The following is a 24,523-nucleotide window of genomic DNA, read 5'->3' as shown; positions in this document are numbered from 1 at the left end:
ATCCTTGACTGAGCTCGATAGCTGGAGTCGCTTAAGTGGGGCCAGTATCCAGTATTCGGGAGATAGTGGGTTCGAGCCCCACTGTTGGCAGCTCTGAAGATGGTTTTCCGTGGTTTCCTATTTTCACACCAGGCAAATGCTGGGGCTGTACCTTAATTAAGGCGAAGTAAAGCAAGTTGTTAAAAAAAGAATCCTTGAAATGAAATGGCGTATAGCTTTTAGTGCCGGGAGTGTCCGAGGATATGTTCGGCTCGCCAGGTGCAGGTCTTTCGATTTGACTCCCGCAGGCAACCTGCGTGTCGTGATGAGGATGAAATGATGATGAATATGACACATACAGCCAGCCCCCGTGCCAGAGAAATTAACCAATGATAGTTAAAATTCTCTACCCTGTCGGGAATCGAACCCGGGACCCCTGTGACCAAAGGCCAGCACGCTAACCATTTAGCCATGGAGCCGGACATGTGACCTGGCCGGAAAACGAACGAACACAGGGCCTTGGAATAAGAAACAGGATTGTTACCTCACAGGACTGCCCGAAGGCAGGTCCGAACTTCCGCAGAGGTGTGCCTAAGCCGGAGTTTACGTACGGTAGGATGTCCAGTTTCTTTTCCCTCCTCCATTCCTTTACCCCCACCAATAGCACGTGGCAACCCATCCAAATATTGACCACGCCCAATGTTGCTTAACTTCGGAGATCTCACGGGATCCGGTGTTTCAACACGGGCTACGACCGTTGGCTTACAGGACTGGCTATTATTATTATTATTATTATTATTATTATTATTATTATTATTATTATTATTATTATTATTATTATTATTATTATTATTATTATTAAATCTAATATGTCGATCGATTTCTCACAATTTATGAACCTTACCATTCATTTGTGGATACGCTCATTTTCTTTCGATTTATCGGAACTCTTTATTTCCCCTCTGGTTGGAGTCAAACTGCCTGCATGTTGTAAGAAGCTACTAAGTGGGGAACTCACTCTCTCGTCTCTTACGCCCAAAACCATACGGATATTTCCATGCTTTCCCGTGTAACGGAGAAAATATACTCGCGCGGTGTTTATATTTTCTTATCCAAGGTACTGTAGGTTCTCTCCTCACTGCTCTACTCAACTTAGTTTGTGATTAGCTGCCACCCTCGGAGGCCCGGGTTCGATTCCCGGCTCTACCACGAAATTTTTAAAATTGGTACGAGGGCTGGAACAGGGTCCACTCAGCCTTGGGAGGTCAACTGAGTAAAGGTGGGTTCGATTCCCACCTCAGCCATCCTGGAAGTGGTTTTCCGTGGTTTCCCACTTCTCCTCCAGGCAAATGCCGGGATGGTACCTAACTTAAGGCCACGGCCGCTTCCTTCCCTCTTTCTTGTCTATCCCTTCCAATCTTCCCCTTCCCCCCCCCAAGGCCCCTGTTCAGCATAGCAGTTGAGGCCGCCTGGGCGAGGTACTGGTCATTCTCTACCGTTGTATCCCCCGACCCAATGTCTCACGCTCCAGGACACTGCCCTTGAGGCGGTAGAGGTGGGATCCCTCGCTGAGTCCGAGGGAAAAACCAACCCTGGAGGGTAAGCAGATTAAGAAAGAAAGAAATAATAATGCTATTTGCTTTACGTCCCACTAAGTACTCTTTTACGGTTTTCGGAGACGCCGAGGTGCCGGAATTTAGTCCCGCAGGAGTGCAGTAAATCTACTGACACGAGGCTGACGTATTTGAGCACCTTCAAATACCACCGGACTGAGCCAGGATCGAACCTGCCAAGTTGGGGTCAGAAGGCCAGCGCCTCAACCGTCTGAGCCACTCAGCCCGGCGAATATGCTTTAATGGCTTGTGTGATCTAACTGAGCTCACCGGACAAAAAATGAGTCACCCCTGGGGAAATCATTGCAACCATCATTTAATACCTTGTAACTGAGCCTCTGGACTTGATAAGTGACTGGATTCGGTTAGGAAGTGAGTCCACAAGGTTGTGCAAGTACGTTGCATCCAGGTTAAGCCACTCACTGAGGATTTCAACGCGCAATTCCACTATGATTGGCGCTTTACCCTTTGTTTCAACATGTCCTGCAGATATTCGATGGGGTTCAAGTCAGGTGAACCTGTAGGCCAATCGAGATGTAATAGGGTGGGGGAGTGTTCATGAAACCAGTAAAATATACGTCCAGCCCGATTAACTTAGCTGTTGTCATCTTGAAAAATCGAGGTATCAGTAGCATACTCATCATGAATATGTAGAATGAAAGGCAACACCTGATGATCCAGAATGTTAAACATACATTCTGGATCATATTAGAGGTCACGTCAGAGAGCGGGCCCAATCCAGGACATGAAAAACGCCCCAGAAACATCACAGACCGTCCTCTGGCTTAAACCTGACCTTGCACACATCCAGGATGAGACGGTTCAATTGGCCTTCGGTGCATTCGATGACGTACATCATTGGAACACAGTCAACAAAGTAACTCGTCAGACCACTTTGCGATCCGCTAATAAGCTACAGTCCACGTATGATGATTTCTAGCCCCTTAAAGATGCACAGCTTTATGCGCCTGTGTGAACAGTGGCCTCTTGCAAGGTGACTCTCTCCAAATGTTCATTGCATGCAGTTCTCTCGCTAAAAGATTGGGATGGACCTTCATTCACTGACTGCAGCAATTTTGATTCACAAGCCGTAAAACGCGTCTCCGGTCCCTCTCAGTTAGGATCTTTTGGCGACCACAATTTTGACGCCGTATTTCGTGGCCACGTGTAGTACATCACTACTTGTAGACACGTTGAACAGTCCGCTGCGAAACAACAAATCCAGTAACTTCACGCACCATATGGCCATGGGCACGGCCAAACACAATGGCCCCTTTTTGCCACGCTGTCATATCCCTACATCTACCCATGTTTACTTGTACTGCCCGCTTGCAGCATCATTGTCTCGCTGATCGCTACTGTCTTAATGCGCTTGCACGAGACTCGTTCACTGCGCCATCTGTACAGGCTTAAAGATCCACCTATCCCAGTGCGCTAGGATGACTAATTTTTTGTCCCGTAAGCTTAATTCCTGTTTGCGTTGATGAGATGTACCAAATACAGTAGAGATAATACACGACACTGAGCGAGATATCGAGGGACAGCTATTGGAGCTCACTCTAGCGGATAGACCTGAACAGTACTGATTCTCTCATAAGAGCAAGTGTATTTCTGTGTTAAGTTTTTGGTGTTATTTATGCGTTTTCAGTGAGTTGACATAATTAAATAGTAGCGTGTGTCATTCCTTGATATATCCTCTCAACATGAGGGGAAAGGTATGTGCTGTGTTTGGCTGCAGTAATTACGAAGTAGAGAAAAATGCGCGGTCGTTCTTCAGGTTCCCTCGTGACAAGAACATGTAAGTAATATTGTGTTTGCATATATATTCTTCCAGTAACAGGGATTTTTATAGTACTTCATAATCTTCTGACCTGCTCGACCCATATTTTAACTGGCATAAAATGTAATACGCATATTTTATTGTATAGTGCAGCAGTTAACCTTCAATACCGATGTGTTGTTGTAGGTGTGATCTGTGGGTTTTGAAATGTCACATAAGGGACGTAACGCTTACCCCGGTATATAAGAATTATAAGATCTGTTCAGATCATTTCCAGGCCAGCGACTTTAAAAATCCTCGACTATACAGCCAAGGGTATGTTACATTTTTACTCTAATTGTACGTAAATACTCCTCAAAGCATCACTATCGACAACATTTTCATACTTTTCTTTCTTTTATCCCTCTTCTCAGATTAAAGCCGGGATGTTATAGATTTTCTTTCTGTTAGTAGGCTTCATGTTAAGAGGAAAATTGTCCAGCTATTAAATGTTAATTCATTGCATCATATGTGTAAGGAATGTGCGGATATTTTTATTGACAAGTGTCTTAATGTGATGATACAATGTTTTTAAATGAGAAAAAAGACAAATCCAACCGTAAGAGTTCAGGCAGGAATGCTTAAGCTAAAAAAGTAATGCATAAATGAAAGATCAAGCCATTTCACAGCAGTCTATTTCACATCTTGTTTATATGTCTTATTTCCGTCTTTGAATAATAACCTTTTAAATAATTCTTCATTCATTTATCCAGAATTGCTTTAGCAACTTCGAAGTTAATATCTCAATAGCACTTTCTTTCTAGACGTCAGGGGCGTATATAAAGGGGGGGGGCTGCCCCCCCCCGAAAAAATGTATAAGCCTTGAAGAACCGGACCAAAATGATGGGAATTTTCGATCGTTGTTGAGATTCCGAGCCAACAGTTAGCAGTTTATGTGCCATACCTGGACGATTTTTGTAACTCACTAAAATAATGCTTTGAATCTCACAAGGAAATAGTTGCATCCTTACAAAACATCCTTCCACAATTGTGTATCGTAACAGATTTCGGTTCATTGGAGGCTGCTTTTAGTTTCTACGAAGGAAATCTGTCACATAAAGAGATTGTGCAAAGTGAGTTTATGTTGTGGAAAGAAAAGTGGAGTCAGGAAAATCCTTCAAATCTTCCCAAAATGGCTGTAAGTTCTCTAGAAAAATGTGACAAGATTTTCTTCCCCAACATTTATACCCTTCTCAAATTACTCGCAGTTCTTCCTGTTTCTATCGCAACCGTAGAAAGAACTTTCTCTAGCCTAAGGAGACTGAAGACTTACTTAAGGAACAGCACATCTGAAAGTAGGCTTAACGGGCTTGCTTTACTCTCTATCTACAGAGACATTATAGTTAGTGATGAAGAAGTTCTTGATAAGTTTGCAAGTGTACCAAGAAACCTGGACTTCGTTTTGTAACCATTGGTGTATGTATGTATGTATGTATGTATGTATGTATGTATGTATGTATGTATGTATGTATGTATGTATGTATGTATGTATGTATGTATGTATGTGTATGTATGTATGTATGTATGTATGTATGTGTGTATGTGTATGTATGTATGTATGTATGTATGTATCAGCCCAAATCAATGTTTCCTTTTTCCTTTCTAAAGTGTTTGAAATCGTCTGACCTCTTAAAAATTACTTAATCTAACCTTACATCAATCTTGGCCCCCCCAAAAATATATTCTATATTCGCCACTGCTAGACGTAATTTATTTATCCATTTCCGTATATACATTTCCATTTATATTTGAATTTAGCACGATTTTTTCAGGTCAAGTCACTAGGAGTGCCACAGTCGAATTGTCTCCCATTTTAGCAAGGCTAAATCCGTAAGTGTCGCGTATTGTCTCTACTGTATTTGGATGTACCATCTGTTTATCTCCCCCGCCCCCCTCTGATATTATCCAACCGTGAACAGCGTAGAACGTAACACTTATCTCTCCTTATCCCCACAGAATATATTTATTCTTCTTCTTAATCTGTTTACCCTCCAGGGTCGGTTTTCCCTCGGATTCAGCGAGGGATCCCACCTCTACCGCCTCAAGGGCAGTGTCCTGGAGCTTCAGACTTTGGGCCGGGGGATACAACTGGGGAGGATGACCAGTACCTCTCCCAGGCGGCCTCACGTTCTATGCTGAACAGGGGCTTTGTGGAGGGATGGGAAGATTGGAAAGGACAGGCAAGGAAGAGGAAAGGAAGCGGCCGTCGCCTTAAGTTAGGTACCATCCCGGCATTTGCCTGGAGGAGAAGTGGGAAACCACGGAAAACCACTTCCAGGATGGCTGAGGTGGGAATCGAAACCACCGCTACTCAGTTGACCTCCCGAGGCTGAGTGGACCCCGTTCCAGCCCTCGTACCACGTTTCAAATTTCGTGGTAGAGCCGGAAATCGAGCCCGGACCTCCGGGGGTGGCAGCTAATTACGCTAACCATTACACCACAGAGGCAGACACAGAATATATTTGTCGCTTTTTATCCTTCTCTGCTCCTCGGACGCTATCAGTTTGGGTCTACTCTTTAGTTGTTTCTCCTGGAGTTTTGGAGATTGTCCATTCGAGTCATGAACTCTTTCCTCTCGTAGAATAACTCTGCTGTGATAATAAACGCTTCAGCGTCCTTCTTGACCTTCTTGACCCACTTCATGATTGCCTTTAATTCTACGATATATTCAAAGATCCTTTCCGTCAATCTTTTGTTATCTAATCTCATAAGTTGTCCATAAATTCCAACCTTCGTTTCCGCACTATATCTATGATATTTTCGCTGTACTTGCAGACGTCATCTTTTTTAATCCTTCTTCCATGCCTCGTTTGCAGTTTTCTGTGGTCCCAGATTTTTCCTTACGATGTTCCTATCCTTTATCTCCAATTCTTATTCAGTACGAGATTCTCCGATCTGTGCAATCCCTCGGGTGTAGTGACTGATTTTGGCCTTGTAGAATATCGCCATTTTTATTATTTTCATTCTATATTAGCCTGTAGGCCAGTTTTATTTTCTGGTTCTTTCTTTGGTTGACTTTTTATCCAGTCCATTTTATTGGATCCATTCTCCCAAGTACTTGAAATTCAGATTCAGGTTCTCCAGAACTGCACCTTCCTTCCCGCTTACATCCTGGTTCAAGCGAAACGCGTTTAAGATGAACACTTATGGTGTTACACTTCTCTTGTTCTCTCTGTCAAAGACTTACGGGAGCGGTTTTTCTCCTCAGGAAGCCGTAGCCAAAGCGAGGCAAGAAGCAAAAAGCCGAGGTCGTTATCATGAAACCAAAGCGAAGCCTGGTAAACTGTACGCCAAAAAATGTGACGTCTCTAAGGAAGAAGATATCTTGGCTCTCTTCAAATGGATAAAGGAAACTCTGGGTGGTGTCGATATTCTGGTCAACAACGCTGCAATTGCAAAGGATACCGGTCTAGTAGGTAAGTACGAGTAGAACTACTTTATTTATGATTATCTTCATTTGGTTAAACCATTAAAACCCAAATTGTTTTACACTTTGTTTATGTAAGCGCTGCTCGGTTCACCCGCAAGTACGCGGGTTCGATTCCCGACAGGAAGTTTTTAGAAACAGGATTTCCACTTTCGGAGGAGTACATGGTCTTGAAGATCACTCAGCTTACACCTAAAATGAGCACCAGGTTAATTCCTAGGGGAAAAGGCGGGCGTAGAGCTAATCACTCTACTCCACCAAATGCCGAGTTTGCGGATAGTGGAAGCCTTTACCTTCTCCCCCTTCGAGTGTCTTCATGGCCTGTACAGAGATGACTGCTGTTTTCTTCTTCGAACTGAGCCCCTAAGGACTGCGTGTTAACAACCAATCTCATTGTCAGTGTCTGTGTCTTGTTCGTCTGCCGGCTTTGACGTCCTGCCAGTATCTCTTGAGCCCATCGATCAGCGCTTTCTTCCAATCCTCCGTCTTCTGGATTCTGTCTCCACCATAAAATCCTGATAGCTTTTCACCATCCTTCTGAAACTAACCCTGTCATTGATTATATCCTCCGTAATGCCCACCTCTCTCAGATCTTTCTCACACTCTTGGAACCATCTCAACTTGGATGCCTTTGGGTTTACAACATTCCAGAGCCTGTCATTATTCATTCGGAAGTTGTGCTCAGAAAACAGCAACCTTCTCCTTGTAATTGTTGTTGTTATTGGTTACATCTTGCTGTATCCTTCTTTACTGGATTTCAGTCGAACCTGCCCGTCAACCCATCTGTTGCCCAAGATCTTCCGTAGTAACCTGCGTTCTCTTTTAAGTAGATGATTAACTTTCCCTTTTCGATTCATGCACAGGGTCTCCGTAGCATATAAGCCTTATGGTCTAACAACAGTGCTGTAATGTCTTAATTTGGCTCCGAAACTCAGCATCTTCTTATTATAGATGTCTTTAGCAGTGGCGGCGCGTTCTATATGTTCAGTGGTTCAGTGAACTCTCTAGAAATAGATAAGTTTAGGTAAAATGGTTTATCAGAGCCTATTCTTTAAATTTGCTCTGTATATCCGCGCGCGTAGTGGTATTTTTGACATCAACACTCGGTTGCTCTCCTGAACCAGCGAAGAGGTTCAATTTCAGCACTGTGGGAACGGGGGCCGTAAGACTTAAGGAGGGTGACAAGCAGGGAAACCATAGCCCAGGAATCGCTGGCAACTCGATCAGCGATAGACACGAGTTAGATCGGACAGTTCCGAAATTAGGCGAAGCATTGTCAGAGTGCGCGGTTAAAATTTGCCGTATGTGGTAGGTGTTGAAGGGATTTTAATTTGACGATTTTGGGATTCTGATGTAATTAACCGCAATGAGCCAGAATATTTTGCTAACTACGGTTCGTATAGCATCACCAATAGGCGTACTTAGCCTAAGTTTATGTAATTAATGAAACTTTTAATTAGTAATACGTGTTTTATGAAAAGTAAACAGCAAAATACGTCAACACATATAGGCTATAACAGTAGTCTGCCTAACACGTTCTTTAAGAAATTATTCCTACGTAAGCAACGTCTTCAAAATGAGTGGAAAATGGATCAGCTTAAAGAAGTAATTGCACTTCATATTCTCTGTATTTCATTCTTCATTGTTTTGGTAACTTCTTTGAGCTATAGCTGTATCCTTGCAAAGCAAAGTCGCATTTCTAATCAACAATGTCACTATTTTACATCTGTGTAAACATCAAGTAACAATAAAACTGAACACGTTAATTTCCACAGCAGTGAAACCCCAGACGTTTTATACGCGCCGCCACTGATCAAAACACTTTTTTGGGGGGTTAAATTGATGCAGAATTTAACAAAGAATATGTTCTTGAAATTATGAACATACAATTGCAAAGACGCTGCAATTTCTGTGTACATTTTGCCCACTGAGGTGATAGGAGAATTGCTGATGGCTTTCCTCGCTGGTAAACTCCTCCGTTATATTTCCGTCTGTTCCAATGCAGGTGCCCGGACAGATGACTGGAGGATAGTGCTGGATCTTAATGTTCTTGGTCTGTCCATCTGTACTCGTGAAGCTGTTCAGAATATGAGGGCAAGAGGAGTGGATGATGGACACATCATTCATATCAGCAGGTAAAATTATCACGTATTACACTTATTGAATTTGTTAAGAAGGAAGTCATACTTTTTAGTGTCCACTTAGTTACTGTAACTTTAAAGTCTGCCAAAAACATTGATTATAACAGATATAACATATCTGTATATATATACCGTTAAACAAAGAAAAACATATTTCGTTCTACAAGAACATCCTCCAATTCTAATAATAATAATAATGTTATTTGTTTTACGTCCCACAAACTACTTTTTAAGGTCTTCGGAGACGCCGAGGTGCCGGAATTTAGTCCCGCAGAATTTCTTTTACGTGCCAGTAAATCTACCGACACGGGGCTGTCGTATTTGAGCACCTTCAAATACCACCGGACTGAGCCAGGCTCGAACCTGCCAAGTTTGGGTCAGAAGGCCAGCGCCTCAACCGTCTGAGCCACTCAGCCCGGCTCCTCCAATTCTGTCGAATAACTTTAAATCATGCGCATATCAAAGTTGGTGTACATAATTGCATTTATCTTGTCGTTATTTAGATGGTTAGTGTGATTAGCTTTATCTAGAGCTTTTTTTGCAAGAAAAAAGGTGGCAGTACTCAACCAAACTTCTTCATAAACTGAATTTCACAGTTTGTTCATATCTCCAGATGTATCGTCGTCTTTTCTTCCAAAGGTACAAATTTTACTACTGGCTCACTCTGGAGGAATTTTCACTTCCATCTTTTTTTCTGGTCCTATACTTGTACAACTCTTGGCACACCTTACAACCTAGCAGTTTATTTTGCGTACAAAGCCACTCATTTCTCTAGAAGAAGACTTCGTTTCCTGAGTTAATGTCCAATAATCGGGTCCGTCATGGTCAGAATTGTTTACCATTTCAACAACAGTAAATCTTCATATTCGCTTGATTCACTGTTCGCAGGTTTAGGAGATACTTCAAAAGAATCGTCACGCTTTCTTTTAACGCGCACCGCTACCAAAAATAATTAGTTATATTCCTCCTTTCACTTCTCCAACTTGCGAACCGTGTGTACACCCCTTGCTTCTACGAAATAACTATGTACTCTCTTGGCTAGACAGCACATAACAAGTGTTTTATGATTTTCAATTTATTTGAAAATAACAAAAGCAGTTAAATTTAAACATACTTTAACCCAGATTAACCATGACAGTTACCTATTTACTGTAGTTGTTTGTCGCTACGTTGGTATTAATGGCACTTGGTGCAACACGGATTCTGTTAGATTATCACTGACAAAAACAGTTTGTTTGCTGAAGGATGGGAAAACCAATCCCCCGCCCCTACTCTATTGCATTCCAGTAGACAAAAATATGGAAGGATACGAAAGAGCAAGACAATTTTTTTCGTTTACTCCGAACTGACGACACGAAATGGTTAATAGGTCAAGAATGTTTTTTCTAGAACGGCAGTTTACAGAAACTTCAATTATGTGCCCGTACAAATTATACGTATAGAACATTTCATAGGAATAATATTCACGTTTTTGTACCTCCACAAAGAAATCACTAGCTTTATCTAATAGAAAAGTATCTCTACTGATGCGTTTGATGAGAGCATACATAGTAACAGATAAAGAACACCTGTTAACTTTCACAGTAATAATTTTAAAATATCAGGATTTGAACCTAAATAATCATGTTTATCAATAATCAGTCTAGAGCCTCCGTGGCTCAGGCGGCAGCGCGCCGGTCTCTCACCGCTGGGTTCCGTGGTTCAAATCCTTGTCACTCCACGTAAGATTTGTGCTGGACAGAGCGGAGGCGGGGCAGGCTTTTCTCCGGATACTCCAGTTTTCCTTGTCATCTTTCATTCCAGCAACACTCTCCAATATCCTTTCGTTTCATCTGTCAGTCATTAGTAGGGCTCGGATATTTAAGACCTAAAAATAGCCCAAATAAGCAAGCAAATATGACCTCAAAAATGACGAAATGTGACCTCAAAAATAGAGATATATGACGTAAAAATGACAAAATGTGACCGGATATGATTAATCTAAATATGAACATTTTTTAATAAATTATAAATCGAAAGGGCAATTCCTTTGATACATATTTGTTAACTTAATTCTTTATTCTTACTTTCATATTAATTTTCTGAATATACATGTTTAACAGTTATTCACAGTCTATTGTCCTTTGTACACTTATCGAACATTTGTGAATATATAGCTACAAAGTACCGGTACTAAGATTATCAGATCACATAACATTTTAAAAGTCAAAACATGTTTCTACCCTGTAGTGGTGGTTTGAAGTACGAGAAAACTAGAAATAAATATTTTTAAAAAATATTTTGGAACGTTCAATCTCAGATTTTATCAATATGATTAAATACGTTAAAGTTTAAATTGAGCACCGCGAAACGAATTAAGTAGATGTCTTTCAATATATTATGGTAGGGCGGCAGGGCCTATAGTGCACACTGTCTAACTCACCTTTTTGTTCTTCTCCGCGGGTGGAATTAAAGTGTATGACAAGATACATCTTCAAATCATCAGGTGCGAAAGACCACCGATTATCACTTAACACATTCTTGTAAGAAGAGAAGCTCCTTTCCATGTGCATATTTAAATCATGTAAAAGGTGCAGTGAAGTCTATGGCCTTCATCCTATACAAACGGTAGGTATTCCACTTGTATTAACTGCAGATGTGATACCGAGAAACAGTTTTGTGAACACAAGTTCGCATTCGATACGTTGAAGATGAATATTTGCACAGCTACAGCTGTCGTCAGACCGCCGAAATATGACAGAAATATGAAGATTCTACGAAAATGGGTAAAAATATGACCTTATGACAAAAAATAGCCAAAATATGCATTTATATGACAAATAACAATCACTTAATTGTGACGATAATCACCTGAATTGCACCAAAATCCAATCAGGCAAAAAATAGATACAAAGAAAAATATGCCTTTTCCTAAACATCCGAGCCCAAGTCATTTATCATTGCCCCAGAGGAGTGCGACATGCTTCGGCAGCCGGCACAATGCATATCCTCGCCGCTAGATGGGGGCTTCATTCATTATATTCCTAATTCGGTCGGATGACCGGAAACACGCTGTGGATTTTCATTTTCATCAATAATCAATCATTTTCTGCCAGCATTTCGTAATATGCCGTCCTGTAAATAATGTGAATACCGATCAAATGTTACTTTCAGTGACTTTATAGGCCGCAGTCAGTAGCTCAGATGATCCCGGCTCGTGCGGTGGTATGACGTGTCAGTACAGTTACTGGCACATAAAAGAACTACCACGGGACGACATTTCGACAGTCTGGCGTCTCTGAAAACCTTAAACGTGTTTAGTAGGACGGTAACACGAAGCACATTATTATTCTGATTCAATAGACAGATTTTGAGCACCAGCAGGTTTGAGCACATTTTAAAAAAACGTTGCTAAAAATATTGTCACTGCTTTCACATAGAAATTATTCCTATAGGCTTTCCACTGGTTTACAGATCATTACACTTTAGTATCTTCATGAGTCTGCTGGGCACTAGCTATTATAATAGGAGTGAAAACAACTTGAAGTTATTCTCTTTGTTTTAGTATTTAATTTTTTTAAATCTAGTGTAACTTATAAGACACTCTCTAAAGCACTACAGAGGAGACTTGTGGAACAAGTGGATCAACAACTAGGCGAGTATCAAGCGGGATTTAGGAAGGGAAGATCGTGCGTTGTGTAACGGTTCAAATCCCGTTACAAGATGATATCTGTATTTTTATTATTTTATCTGTATTATTATTATTATTATTATTATTATTATTATTATTATTATTTATTATTATGTCCGTATTATTATGTTATCTGTGATATTGTTACTATTATTGTAATTATCCGTTTTATTCAATTCGATTTTGCAATTGCCTGTTGCTTGCAAGATTGTACTTAGATGTATGCATATATACGTATGTGTAGATTATCATTAAACACCTGTACAGTGAGAATTGTTGTATATATCAGAGATTGGGTGTGACGTTGGGACATTGTGCAAGATTAGTGGCGATTCTGCCAAGTCATCGCCGCGCCATGGCTATGTCATTGTATTTATTTAGATATGCGCTCAGCGAGTCGGCCGCCGCAGGGCTATTTCACCACTGTATGTAATATTTGCCGCGTTGTGGGAGTATGTCATGGTTATTTCTGGAGATTACATAGCTGTGTCAACCAACGTCTATATAAGGTGGGTACATATTGTAGCGTCAGTCATTAGTTATACGGATGCAGTACAGTGAAGTAGTCTACTAGATCAAGAGGCCTTAGTTGGTCAGTCAACCAGTGTGAACGAGAGATGGTGAAGACTCAGTGAGCCATTATTGGTCATTGAGAGAGTGAGACCAAATGGTTGGTCCGTCACTTAGTGGAAGACACGGACGCAAGGGCTTACCATGAAGTCAGAGAGGGCAACCCAGGACCTACCAAGAGGTAATACCATATTGACTTACAAAGAAGTCAGATGAGATGGAGAAGAAGCAGTCACAAGGATGTATCACCAAGTTAGGCGTGACACATCTACAGTAAACACCAGAGCAATGGATTACGTCGTAATTACACTCAAAGTGTTGAAGGTGCAGTCAAGTGAATCAGTGAGGGAAATATTTCGTATAAATTGTTAAATGTCCGGTCAAGAAGAATTCAAATTCATGCCTAGTTTCTTTCAGTTGCAATGTCATAACTTCACATTCTCATCTGTTTTATCGCAACAAGACTCACTATTTTTTGATATATTATTTAAAGAATATATATTGTTCTATCAAACGAATTCATAGTTTCATTTCATTGACAGTAAAATATCTTAACCTCAAAATTAATGGGGAGACCGAACGCCAATCTCCTTTTCCCAGAACTTATATGGTGTGTTGTCAAAAGTAAGCTTATTACCCCACACCCTAGAGATAGTCAAGAGTCTCATTCTATTATTGCTGTACTGAGTGGCAGCTGGCGCCCTTCAAATAACGTATGTGTAAATAAGCAGGTAACAAGTAAGTGTGAGTACAAGGTCCGACAAGTGTGTATTTTATTTAATGAATATTAATTTTCATAATTTCCATTATATATGCAGATATTCAGATTTTTCAAGTTATATCCAGATTTATATATAATATTTGTAAAATTTAGTCGGAATGTCAGGAACATGTTTACAGTTGATCAAATCTGGAGTCTGAAACGTGTACTAGAGAATCATCTCTCAAAGGACCTGGTAGTCGTTTTTGTAGACTTTAAAAAGGCGTATGATTCAGTCGACAGGGAAGTGCTATTCAATATATTAGTGGAATTTGGAATTGACGCCAAAACAACAGCAATTATTAAGCAGACTTTAACTGGGACACATTCGAAAGTTAAGTTCATGGGAGAGAACTCCAAGCAGTTCGAAATTAAAACAGGAGTCAGGCAGGGTGATGGATTGTCACCAATTCTTTTCAACTCTGTGTTGGAGAAGATTATCCGGGAGTGGGAAAAAGAACTGGACTGAAAAGGATTACTTAACCAAGTATACATTGGAGGGTCAAAAAGTGGTGTCATGATTAATTGCCTTGCCTTTGCTGATGACGTTGCGCTGCTATCTAGGAATACTGACACAGCAATAGAACAGCTGAATGTACTAAAACTACAAGCAGAAAAAACAGGACTACAGATTTCTTTCGAAAAAACTAAATATATAACAAACATCAAAACAGCCCCTCGGTACCTGAAGACAGAACATGGTAAAATAGAAAGAGTTGATAGCTTTAAATATTTGGGTGAAATAGTGCAATTGAAAACAAATGAAAGAGAAGCAAACAACACCAGACGGGAGAAAATGGCTGCGGCTTTTCGTAGGACATATCCTATATACAAGAAGAAAACCATCTCCAGACGAGCTAAACTAAGGCACTACAATACAGTGATTAAAACGGAATGTCTGTATGCTAGTGAATGCCTCAAAATGACAGGAAAAGCGGGACTGAGAGAAGCTGAGAAATTTGAAAGAAAGATCCTTAGCAAAATAATGGGTCCAAAGATTGTGGATGGACAGTATAGGCTGCGAGGAAGGGAAGAACTTTACCGAGACAATGAAAGGCTAACTGAGTCCATGAGAAAACGGAGACTTAAATTCTATGGGCATTTATTTAGAATGGATGAGAAGAGACTAACGAAAAGGATTTTCACAATACTAGACAGCAGACCTAAAGTGTCGGACAAATGGTTCAGGGAGGTAAGAAAGGATCTCAGACAGGTGGGACTAAATTCGGAAGACATCTCAAACCGAACAAAGTTTAGGTCAGTGATCGACAGATTTCAGGGATTCCATGACGAACCAAAACTTAACAGTGGGTGGACGGACGAAAGAAGACAGGCTGCCAGAGAGAGGATGCTGAAGTTCTGGGCTGTGAGGAAGGCTTCCAGAAACATGTAATTGTTATCTAACGTGGTCTCTAATGGCCGTAAACGAATATATATATATATATATTAGGGCCAAGTTTTGATAATGTTAGGGTAATTTCATTTGTGTTTGGTGGCAACGCTGCTCGCACATGCTAGATAGGCCAATTGAGTGAAAGGTGTGTTACGGTGCTGAGCCTTTGTCGCCCCACTATTTGCCGACGCGGTCGTTTTCTTAGTTTCCGGTAATAGATAAATTTGTCAGCAAAAAAAGGACTGTAGGATGGACTTAATTCATCGCCACAGGGTCTAAACTGCTAGATGGGAAGTGTCAACGGCTGATGGAAGGGTAAGTCTGTTATTCTGTTTATGTGCGTATTTGTCTATATGAGAGAGAGAGAGAGAGATGTCGCACAACAGAATATGAGACGCCAGTGCCTGCAACATCGTTACCATTCATGATGCACGTACGCCAGAAGTTTTTAGCAGCCCGTAAACCGTAATTCTGAAGACAATGGGATTCTTTTAATATAGAATAAACAAGCGATGTTTCTCGGCCTTTGAAAATGCGCGCGCGCAACCCCTTCCAGTGGTGGTTCCTCAACAGCGCGGGAAGAAAGCTCAGGCGGTGCTGACTCAGACACGGTGCAAGATGGATCTGTCTCACCGCGATTTTCGTGCAATGACCTTTTATGAGCCAACGGCCGTAGCCGTGTTGAAACACCGGATCCAGTGAGATCTCCGAAGTTAAGCAACATTGGGCGTGGTCAGGAGTTGGATGGGTTGCCACGCGCTGTTGGTGGGGGTAAGGGAATAGAGGAGCGGAAAGGAACTGGCCACCCTACCGCATGTAAACTCCTTCTCAGGAACACCTCTGCGGAGGTTCGGACCTGCCTTCGGGCAGAATAATCCGTATGCCGCAACGGCCGTAGCCGTGTTGAAACACCGGATCCAGTGAGATCTCCGAAGTTAAGCAACATTGGGCGTGGTCAGGAGTTGGATGGGTTGCCACGCGCTGTTGGTGGGAGGTAAGGGAATGAAGGAGCGGAAAGGAACTGTCCACCCTACCGCACGTAAACTCCGGCTCAGGAACACCTCTGCGGAGGTTCGGACCTGCCTTCGGGCAGAATAACCCTTACCTACCTTTTATGATTATTTCAATTTAAAGAATTTAAAAGCCGAAGGAGGCCATTCTTCTTTGCTGCGTGTTTGTGGTGAGGCTTCCCCTTCTAGGGTCACAGTTGGAAATTGGTTTCGCGAGTTTTCAACGGGTCGGCAGTCAATTGAATATGAACCTCGTTCCGGTCGCCCAGCAACAGCTGTGACTCAGGAAAACATTGATATTGTGAGGATAATGATGATCAAAGAAGGTCCACATCTTACATTTTGTGATATTGAAGGGACCCTAAATATTAGGTCAAGAGCAGTGCAGACCATCGTTCACAATTATTTAGGCCTTACCAAGAGATATGCTCGTGGAGTGCCACATTACCTGACAGAAAGCCAAACAGAGGCGAGACTGGACTGGACTCGTTTCATGTTAGAAAACTTCATTGGAGGGCAGTCCCAAGGCACCTACGATATCATCACAGGTGATGAAACATGGGTCAACCATTATGACCCTTAAACGAAGAGACAGTCTTCTGTGTGGTGCTTTCCAGGGGAGGAACCACCCACAAAAGTTCGACGAAGACGGAGCTCTGGAAAGAAGATGGTGGTAACATTTTTTATTTATTACGAAAATGGGGCATCTCACCTCTGTGACGTTGGACACACGTCGTACAGTCAATACTGAATGGTACACGAATGTTTGGCTTCCCAAAGTCCTCGCCACATGGCGGTTACAGCACCCAAAGTCCAAGAGTGGGCACCTTCTTACTGCATCACGACAATGCATCTGCGCCCAGGGCTGCCAGAACAATGGACATTTTGGGAAGGGAAAAAGTGCGAGTGTCACCTCATCTCCCCTGTTCAGCTGACCTAGCCCCATGTGACTTCTTTTTGTTTTCTAAGACCAAGAAATAATTCGTGGGCAGCGGTTTTCGTCAGATGAAGAGGCCGTTGCAGCGTACGAGAGTGCACTAAGTGACATCCCGAAAGAAGCTTGGACTGAGACGTTTTCTAAGTTGTTTCAGCGAATGAAAACATGTATACGTGCTGATGGAGAGTATTATGAAAAGTTGTAGTTGTTGTTTTGCAAATACAGTATTTTTTTCTCACACTCTGCTAATAACTTTCAGTATAGCCATCGTATGGTAGTTCGTAATGTGTTTATGTATAAATCTCTCCCCTGGAATAGGTTTTTACTAATCTTCTTGTATTACAGCTGTACTGGACACACGGTAGTATTGCATCCCAGCGCCATGTACAGTGCTTCCAAGCACGCTGTGATGGCCCTCACTGAAGGACTGAGGAAGGACTTCGTGGAACACAAGAGCAACATGAAAGTCTCGGTGAGTGTCTTCAATAATATCAAGTTCCATTCTCACAAGTGAGCAGTGAACACTTACCGACACAAAACTCCTCTACAAAAGACTCCGCTTCAAACTCTTTAGCCTATACCACGTCGCGTGTTATGTGGTCTTCAGTATTAAAATAAAGTGCGCAACGTAGGCGTGATGCTAGTCGTATGTAGTGTTGGCTACTGAATGCATGATTCGAAGCAGTGTATCGATTCATTCAAGTGTCCGAGTGAATCGATTCACAGGAACGGCGAGCTCATGGCACACGATTCAGCTTACTCCCAGCGGACAGTGCTGAGTGGCGCACTCACTGGACGTTGACGGGGAGCCGAGCTTCCGCTGCAGCGAGACATTGAATCATGGCACATCGAAAGAATCGTGAACGAACGCGGCTCAGTTCATGATACACACGGCTCCTTATCGGCTCACTGGACACGCGGAGAGCCGAGCTTCCGCTGCATCGAGACATGGCACACGGAAAGAATCGTGAACGAGCCGGCTCAGTGAGACACAAGATACGCACGGCTCTTTATCGGCTCACTGCAGCCAGACATGCAGTGAGCCACGCTACACTGAAACAATCGTATGCTATAATGGACTCTCGAGCTCAGTTCATTTAAAAATAATACCCATTTGCATTCATTGTCCTCTTCTTACAGGGAGGTTTAAATAATAGATGGATTTATTTGCAGTGTTAAAAAGGTAGTCACAACATAATTCTGAAGTAGCTAGTAAGTAGGTAGGCTATAAGGTTATACTATTTATTAGTTTAATGAATCTTAGTATTATAACTTAATTGGCATTTGACAATTAAACTCGACTCTAGCCTGCCCTATGACTATGAGTCATGCTCATAACCACTCAAAAGTACCTGTTTTATACTGGGAAGAACGGCTCAGTATTTTCTCAGTTCATATGTCACATCGTTGCACAAGACTTCAATCATATGTGGACAGACGCAATAACAGTATGTTGAATCAGAAAACCAGCGGGCTACTGTACATCTCGGGTAGCCTATACAAAATATGACGATTTAAAAAAATCCTCAGCTGATAGAAAAATACATATTTTCAAAACTGACTGAGCGAGTTGTCGTGCGGTTAATATCGCATGGCTATGCGCTTGCATTCGGGGGATGGTGGGTTCGAATCCCACCGTCGGCAGCCGTTAAGATGGTTTTCCGTAGTTTCCCCATTTTTACACCAGGAAATGCTGGGACTGTACCTTAATTCAGGCCATGGCTGCTACCTTCCTAATCTTAACCTTTCCCACCCTGCGTCGCCGGAAACCTTCGATGTATTAAAGTAACTAGCATTTTTTCTAAGAAAGGAGTTCATAGTATGAAGACCAGATGGCAGCTGCGAGCACTGAATGCTGTTGCTGCTGTCTTACCAGCACATACTACACAGATGCAGTAGGAGCGGTGACCAATGAGCCGTGAATCGGATCACTGTATCGATTCAGTAACGTGAACGGAATCAAATGAATCGATTCAGTAAAATGAATCGAATGTCCCATCACTAGTCGTATGGTGACCTCACCCCGTGCAGCCGCGGTAGCGGAGTTATCAACAGCTTCGGGCCGACAGCTGAGCGCAGAGAACATCTGAAAGTGATTACGTAAAATAAAGATCCGTAGATTATTTTAGAATGATTTTATTTTATTTTTTATTTAGCGTAGACTTTTAGTGCCGGGAGTGTCCAAGGACATGTTCGGCTTGCCTGTTCCAGGTCTTTCTATTTGAGGAGTCTGCGCGTCTGGATTTGGAATGACGATGATGGTAATGGCGCGCCTGGTGGCCATGATCGTTAAGGCGTTGAAGCCTAAACGGTCTGACACCGCGGTTAGCCGGTACGAGTCCCGTTCGTCAAAATTGTTCACCATCAGAATGTTAGCCGGCAGGGTAGGGGAGGTGGTGGTATACAATTCCTAATCACTAGATTGCGTGCCAAAAGCCTGGATTAAATTCCAAACCTCTCCGCAGTGCTCATATGGAGTGAGGGCATATGACGTTGTTGATAATGATTCGTCCGTCGGATGGAGGCGTTAAGCCTTGAGCAGACCCCTTGGTGCTATTCGACAGGAGTAGGCTATGTGCTGGCACCGGGTTTTACCTTCTCCCTTCCTTCTATCATATATCACGTGATTCATCTCACCTCATATCCGACCCCGTAGGGAAACGGGACAAGGGTTGGACAAACAAACAACAACAAACATGATGATGATGATGAGGTCCACAGCCTGTTTCCAGTCCGGGTCAGGAATGGAATGAATGAAGCCCCCCTCTAGCGGCGAGGATAGGAATTGTGCCGCCTGCCGAAGCCTGTCGCAATCCTGTGGGGTAATTATAAATGACTGACAGATGAAATGAAATGTTAATAGAGAGTGTTGCTGGAATGTCCGACTCGTTGGCTGAATGGTCAGCGTACTGACCTTCGGTTCAGAGGGTCCCGGGTTCGATTCCCGGTCGGGTCGGGGATTTTAACCTTCATTGGTTAATTCGAATGGCCCGGGGGCTGGGTGTTTGTGCTGTCTCCAACATCCCTGCAACTCACACACCAAACATAACACTATTCTCCACCACAATAACACGCAGTTACCTACACATGGCAGATGCCGCCCACCCTCATCGGAGGGTCTGCCTTACAAGGGCTGCACTCGGCTAGAAATAGCCACACGAAATTGTTGTTGCTGGAATGAAAGATGACAGAGAAAACCGGAGTGCTCGGCGAAAACCTGTCCCGCCTCCGCTGTGTCCAGCACAAATTTCACATGGCGTGAACGCGATTTGAACCACGGTATCCAGCGGTGAGAGGCCGGCGCGCTGTGGCCTGAGCCACGGAGACTTCCGAATCCCGACCAATACTTGTGAGATTTTTGAAATTATAAGTCGCGTTCCTCTGGTTCAGATTCTACATAAATCTAGAGGTCCCACGGTCATGTTCTTCGTGCTGCTCTCGGCTCACTTGGCGGGACGCGGGTTCTACACCCTGCCAGAAAGTTGGAAACAAAGTAAGAATAATCAGCTAAGGAGTAAAATATTTGGCAATTATATGGCATCTTATACACTGTCCGACTCATTGGATGAATGGTCAGCGTTGAGGCCTTCGGTTCAGAGGGTCCCGGGTTCGATTTCCGGCTGGGTTGGGGATTTTAATCGCCTCTGATTAATTCTTATGGCCCGGGGACTGGGTGTTTGTGTTTGCCCTAGCACTTTCCTCTTCATTTCCACATGTGCGACACAGTTCTCACCCGCGACCGCACAGATGTGGGAAAAAGCGGTAGAAAAAGAAAGAAGAAAGATGGCATTTTATACACTTAGTACGTTTACATGGGGATTGAGATCGATTGGCGTACACTTATCGTATTGAATCCGCCTGGCAACATCGACGTATACGTACGATACAGAATATTGTAGTAAAATCGATATCACCTCTTAGAATTTAAAAACGCCAAATGCAGTAGATGCCCAGGAGATAACTTTCAGTTTCGAAAGTATGTGTGGTATTCCAAATGGAATTGGTGCAGTAGATGGAACGCACAATTCAATTTTACCCCCAACAGAAGGTTATCGTGATTTTGTTACTCGCCAGGGCTGGCCGTCTTATAATATGATTGCAGTTGCTGATCATTTATACAGGTAAATATATTTACTGGCTTATTATATTTGTTATTTCGACAGAACTTTGATGATGATTTCGTCAGAACAAACATGGAGTATGTGCGCAGTCGTTTTCAATACGATCTCACTACGATCCGCGTTTTCATGGAACTCAGTTCGAACCGAGTACGATACGATCTTAGATTTGACCGTATCGACCTTGAGACTCAGTCCGAACTGAGTCCCCGTTTACATGGCGTTTTCAATACGGGAAGTGTACTCAGATCGATCTGAATCCTGCATGTAAACGTACTAACTAGCGTAGCCAGGATCTGCTGACAGAACACTATGAAGATGCGGGTGTAGTGCGCGCATGCATGGCTTGTCATTATAAGGCCACTGAAACTAGTGAATTATGTTGATATTCAGATTGCAGTAAACTACAAAATATAGTACAAGAACAATACGACCAAGGTCAACAAGTTTACAGTTTACAGTAAATTGTATTTATTTATTTATTTATTTATTTATTTATTTATTTATTTATTTATTTACACTGACTGACAGTGACAATGCAACACCAAGGAGGAGTGGTTCGAAAGGGATGAAAGTTGGGGAGAAAACAGAGACGGCACGGACGAATAATTGATGCGATGCACGCAGAAACACGTCGAGGTACAGAGTCAATAAGAGTGCGGATGGTGTCCTGAGGGATGGTTCTCCATTGTCTGTCAACCATTTGCCACAGTTGGTCGTCCGTACGAGGCTGGGGCAGAGTTTGCAAACGGCGTCCAATGAGCTCCCACACGTGTTCGATTGGTGAGAGATCCGGAGAGTACGCTGGCCACGGAAGCATCTGTACACCTCGTAGAGCCTGTTGGGAGATGCGAGCAGTGTGTGGGCGGGCATTATCCTGCTGAAACAGAGCATTGGGCAGCCCCTGAAGGTACGGGAGTGCCACCGGCCGCAGCACATGCTACACGTAGCGGTGGGCATTTAACGTGCCTTGAATACGCACTAGAGGTGACGTGGAATCATACGCAATAGCGCCCCAAACCATGATGCCGCGTTGTCTAGCGGTAGGGCGCTCCACAGTTACTGCCGGATTTGACCTTTCTCCACGCCGACGCCACACTCGTCTGCGGTGACTATCACTGACAGAACAGAAGCGTGACTCATCGGAGAACACGACGTTCCGCCATTCCCTCATCCAAGTCGCTCTAGCCCGGCACCATGCCAGGCGTGCACGTCTATGTTGTGGAGTCAATGGTAGTCTTCTCTGCGGACGCCGGGAGTGCAGGCCTCCTTCAACCAATCGACGGGAAATTGTTCTGGTCGATATTGGAACAGCCAGGGTGTCTTGCACATGCTGAAGAATGGCGGTTGACGTGGCGTGCGGGGCTGCCACCGCTTGGCGGCGGATGCGCCGATCCTCGCGTGCTGACGTCACTCGGGCTGCGCCTGGACCCCTCGCACGTGCCACATGTCCCTGCGCCAACCATCTTCGCCACAGGCGCTGCACCGTGGACACATCCCTATGGGTATCGGCTGCGATTTGACGAAGCGACCAACCTACCCTTCTCAGCCCGATCACCATACCCCTCGTAAAGTCGTCTGTCTGCTGGAAATGCCTCCGTTGACGTCGGCCTGGTATTCTTAGCTATACACGTGTCCTGTGGCACACGACAACACGTTCAACAATGACTGTCGGCTGAGAAATCACGGTACGAAGTGGGCCATTCGCCAACGCCGTGTCCCATTTATCGTTCGCTACGTGCGCAGCACAGCGGCGCATTTCACATCATGAGCATACCTCAGTGACGTCAGTCTACCCTGCAATTGGCATAAAGTTCTGACCACTCCTTCTTGGTGTTGCATTTGCTCTGTCAGTCAGTGTATTTTATGCCTTTGTATGTGGCGAAGTTAGGGCTCACGGCCCTCTCTTACACTTAACCACTACGTACAGTACATGATCACGTCCAGTTTACAATCTAAACTCCTATTTTCCACGCTTCTTAGAAAATAGATTCAACACATCTGTTCATTTTACAATTATATCTCTGAATATTCGTTTAATTAATTAATTGAATTTATTTATTATTATTTAATTAATTTAATGTATTTATTTTATTAATTAATTGAATAATTTATTTAATTTATTGTCAATTTCTGTTCATTTTCTTTTTGCAAAAAATCCATGGGGGATGTTCTAACGCCCACTAACACCCCCCACCGCACCTGGGTACGCCCCTGATTTTAAACACCACGTGGAAATCACAGTTCTCGTCAACAAAGATGTGGCTCTTGTATGTTGGCTTCTTCTTCTTTTTCTGATGATTTCTCCCATAGAAGGTTGTCGACCTTCAAGATTTTTTTTTCTTACTTTATGCCTTTACTGGCGAGATGTAGTGTTAACAGTGCACTATGTCTTCTGGTATGGGCTATATCAAATTTGGTACTTTCATTGACCTGTCTCAGTCTCATCCTTGGCTTTGACAATATGAAAGTGACTGAGGAATGAGTGATGCTAGTAATACCATTCCTTATGCAGCCAGTCCCTGTATTGAATGGTGTGAAAATATCGCTCATAGGGTCGGTTGGTGCATGCATTTCAGTGGGCTTGGCAGACTGATATGCAATAGCAACGGCTGGCTCGGTGAGGAAAGCAACGGGAAACTACCTCACTCCTCATTTCCCTAGCACGCCTCTTCAGTGACGCCTAGGCTATTTATGACAGCTGTTGGCGGAGCTGCAGAGGGTCAAACCAGCCTTCGGGCTGAATACCCAACATACATACATACATGTTTGCTGTATCGGTGATGTCGAACCACTGACTTCAGTTGCACTAAATAATAAACTAGCTTCCCAACTTCTTTCTAAGGAGTTGCCACGTGCCTGCAATTCTGACTGAAAGGAATAGAATTCTAGTGTTCATTAAACTAACTTCCAAAACATCCCTCTAGGACTCTAGGGAGTCTCCACTTGCCTGCCATTCTGACTGAAACGAATAGAATTCTAGTGTTCATTAAACTAACTTCCAAAACATCCCTCTAGGACTCTAGGGAGTCTCCACTTGCCTGCCATTCTGACTGAAACGAATAGAATTCTAGTGTTCATTAAAC

General features: G+C 43.0%; 1 protein-coding gene across 3 annotated transcripts in view; it reads left to right on the top strand.

Moving 5' to 3' along the window:
• LOC136885920 (farnesol dehydrogenase) overlaps positions 1–24,523 on the top strand; it is an 84,683-nt gene that overhangs the window by 48,285 nt on the left and 11,875 nt on the right. For all 3 annotated transcript variants that reach the window (XM_068230651.1, XM_067158613.2, XM_067158612.2), the window contains exons 2-4: positions 6,620–6,827; positions 8,844–8,973; positions 17,665–17,791. In XM_068230651.1, the coding sequence (XP_068086752.1) occupies positions 6,620–6,827; positions 8,844–8,973; positions 17,665–17,791 (465 nt within the window). The remainder of the gene's footprint in view (positions 1–6,619; positions 6,828–8,843; positions 8,974–17,664; positions 17,792–24,523) is intronic.

Source organism: Anabrus simplex, chromosome X (assembly GCF_040414725.1).
Source record: "Anabrus simplex isolate iqAnaSimp1 chromosome X, ASM4041472v1, whole genome shotgun sequence".
NCBI lineage: Eukaryota > Metazoa > Arthropoda > Insecta > Orthoptera > Tettigoniidae > Anabrus > Anabrus simplex.
This window is presented reverse-complemented; position numbering and strand designations above follow the sequence as displayed.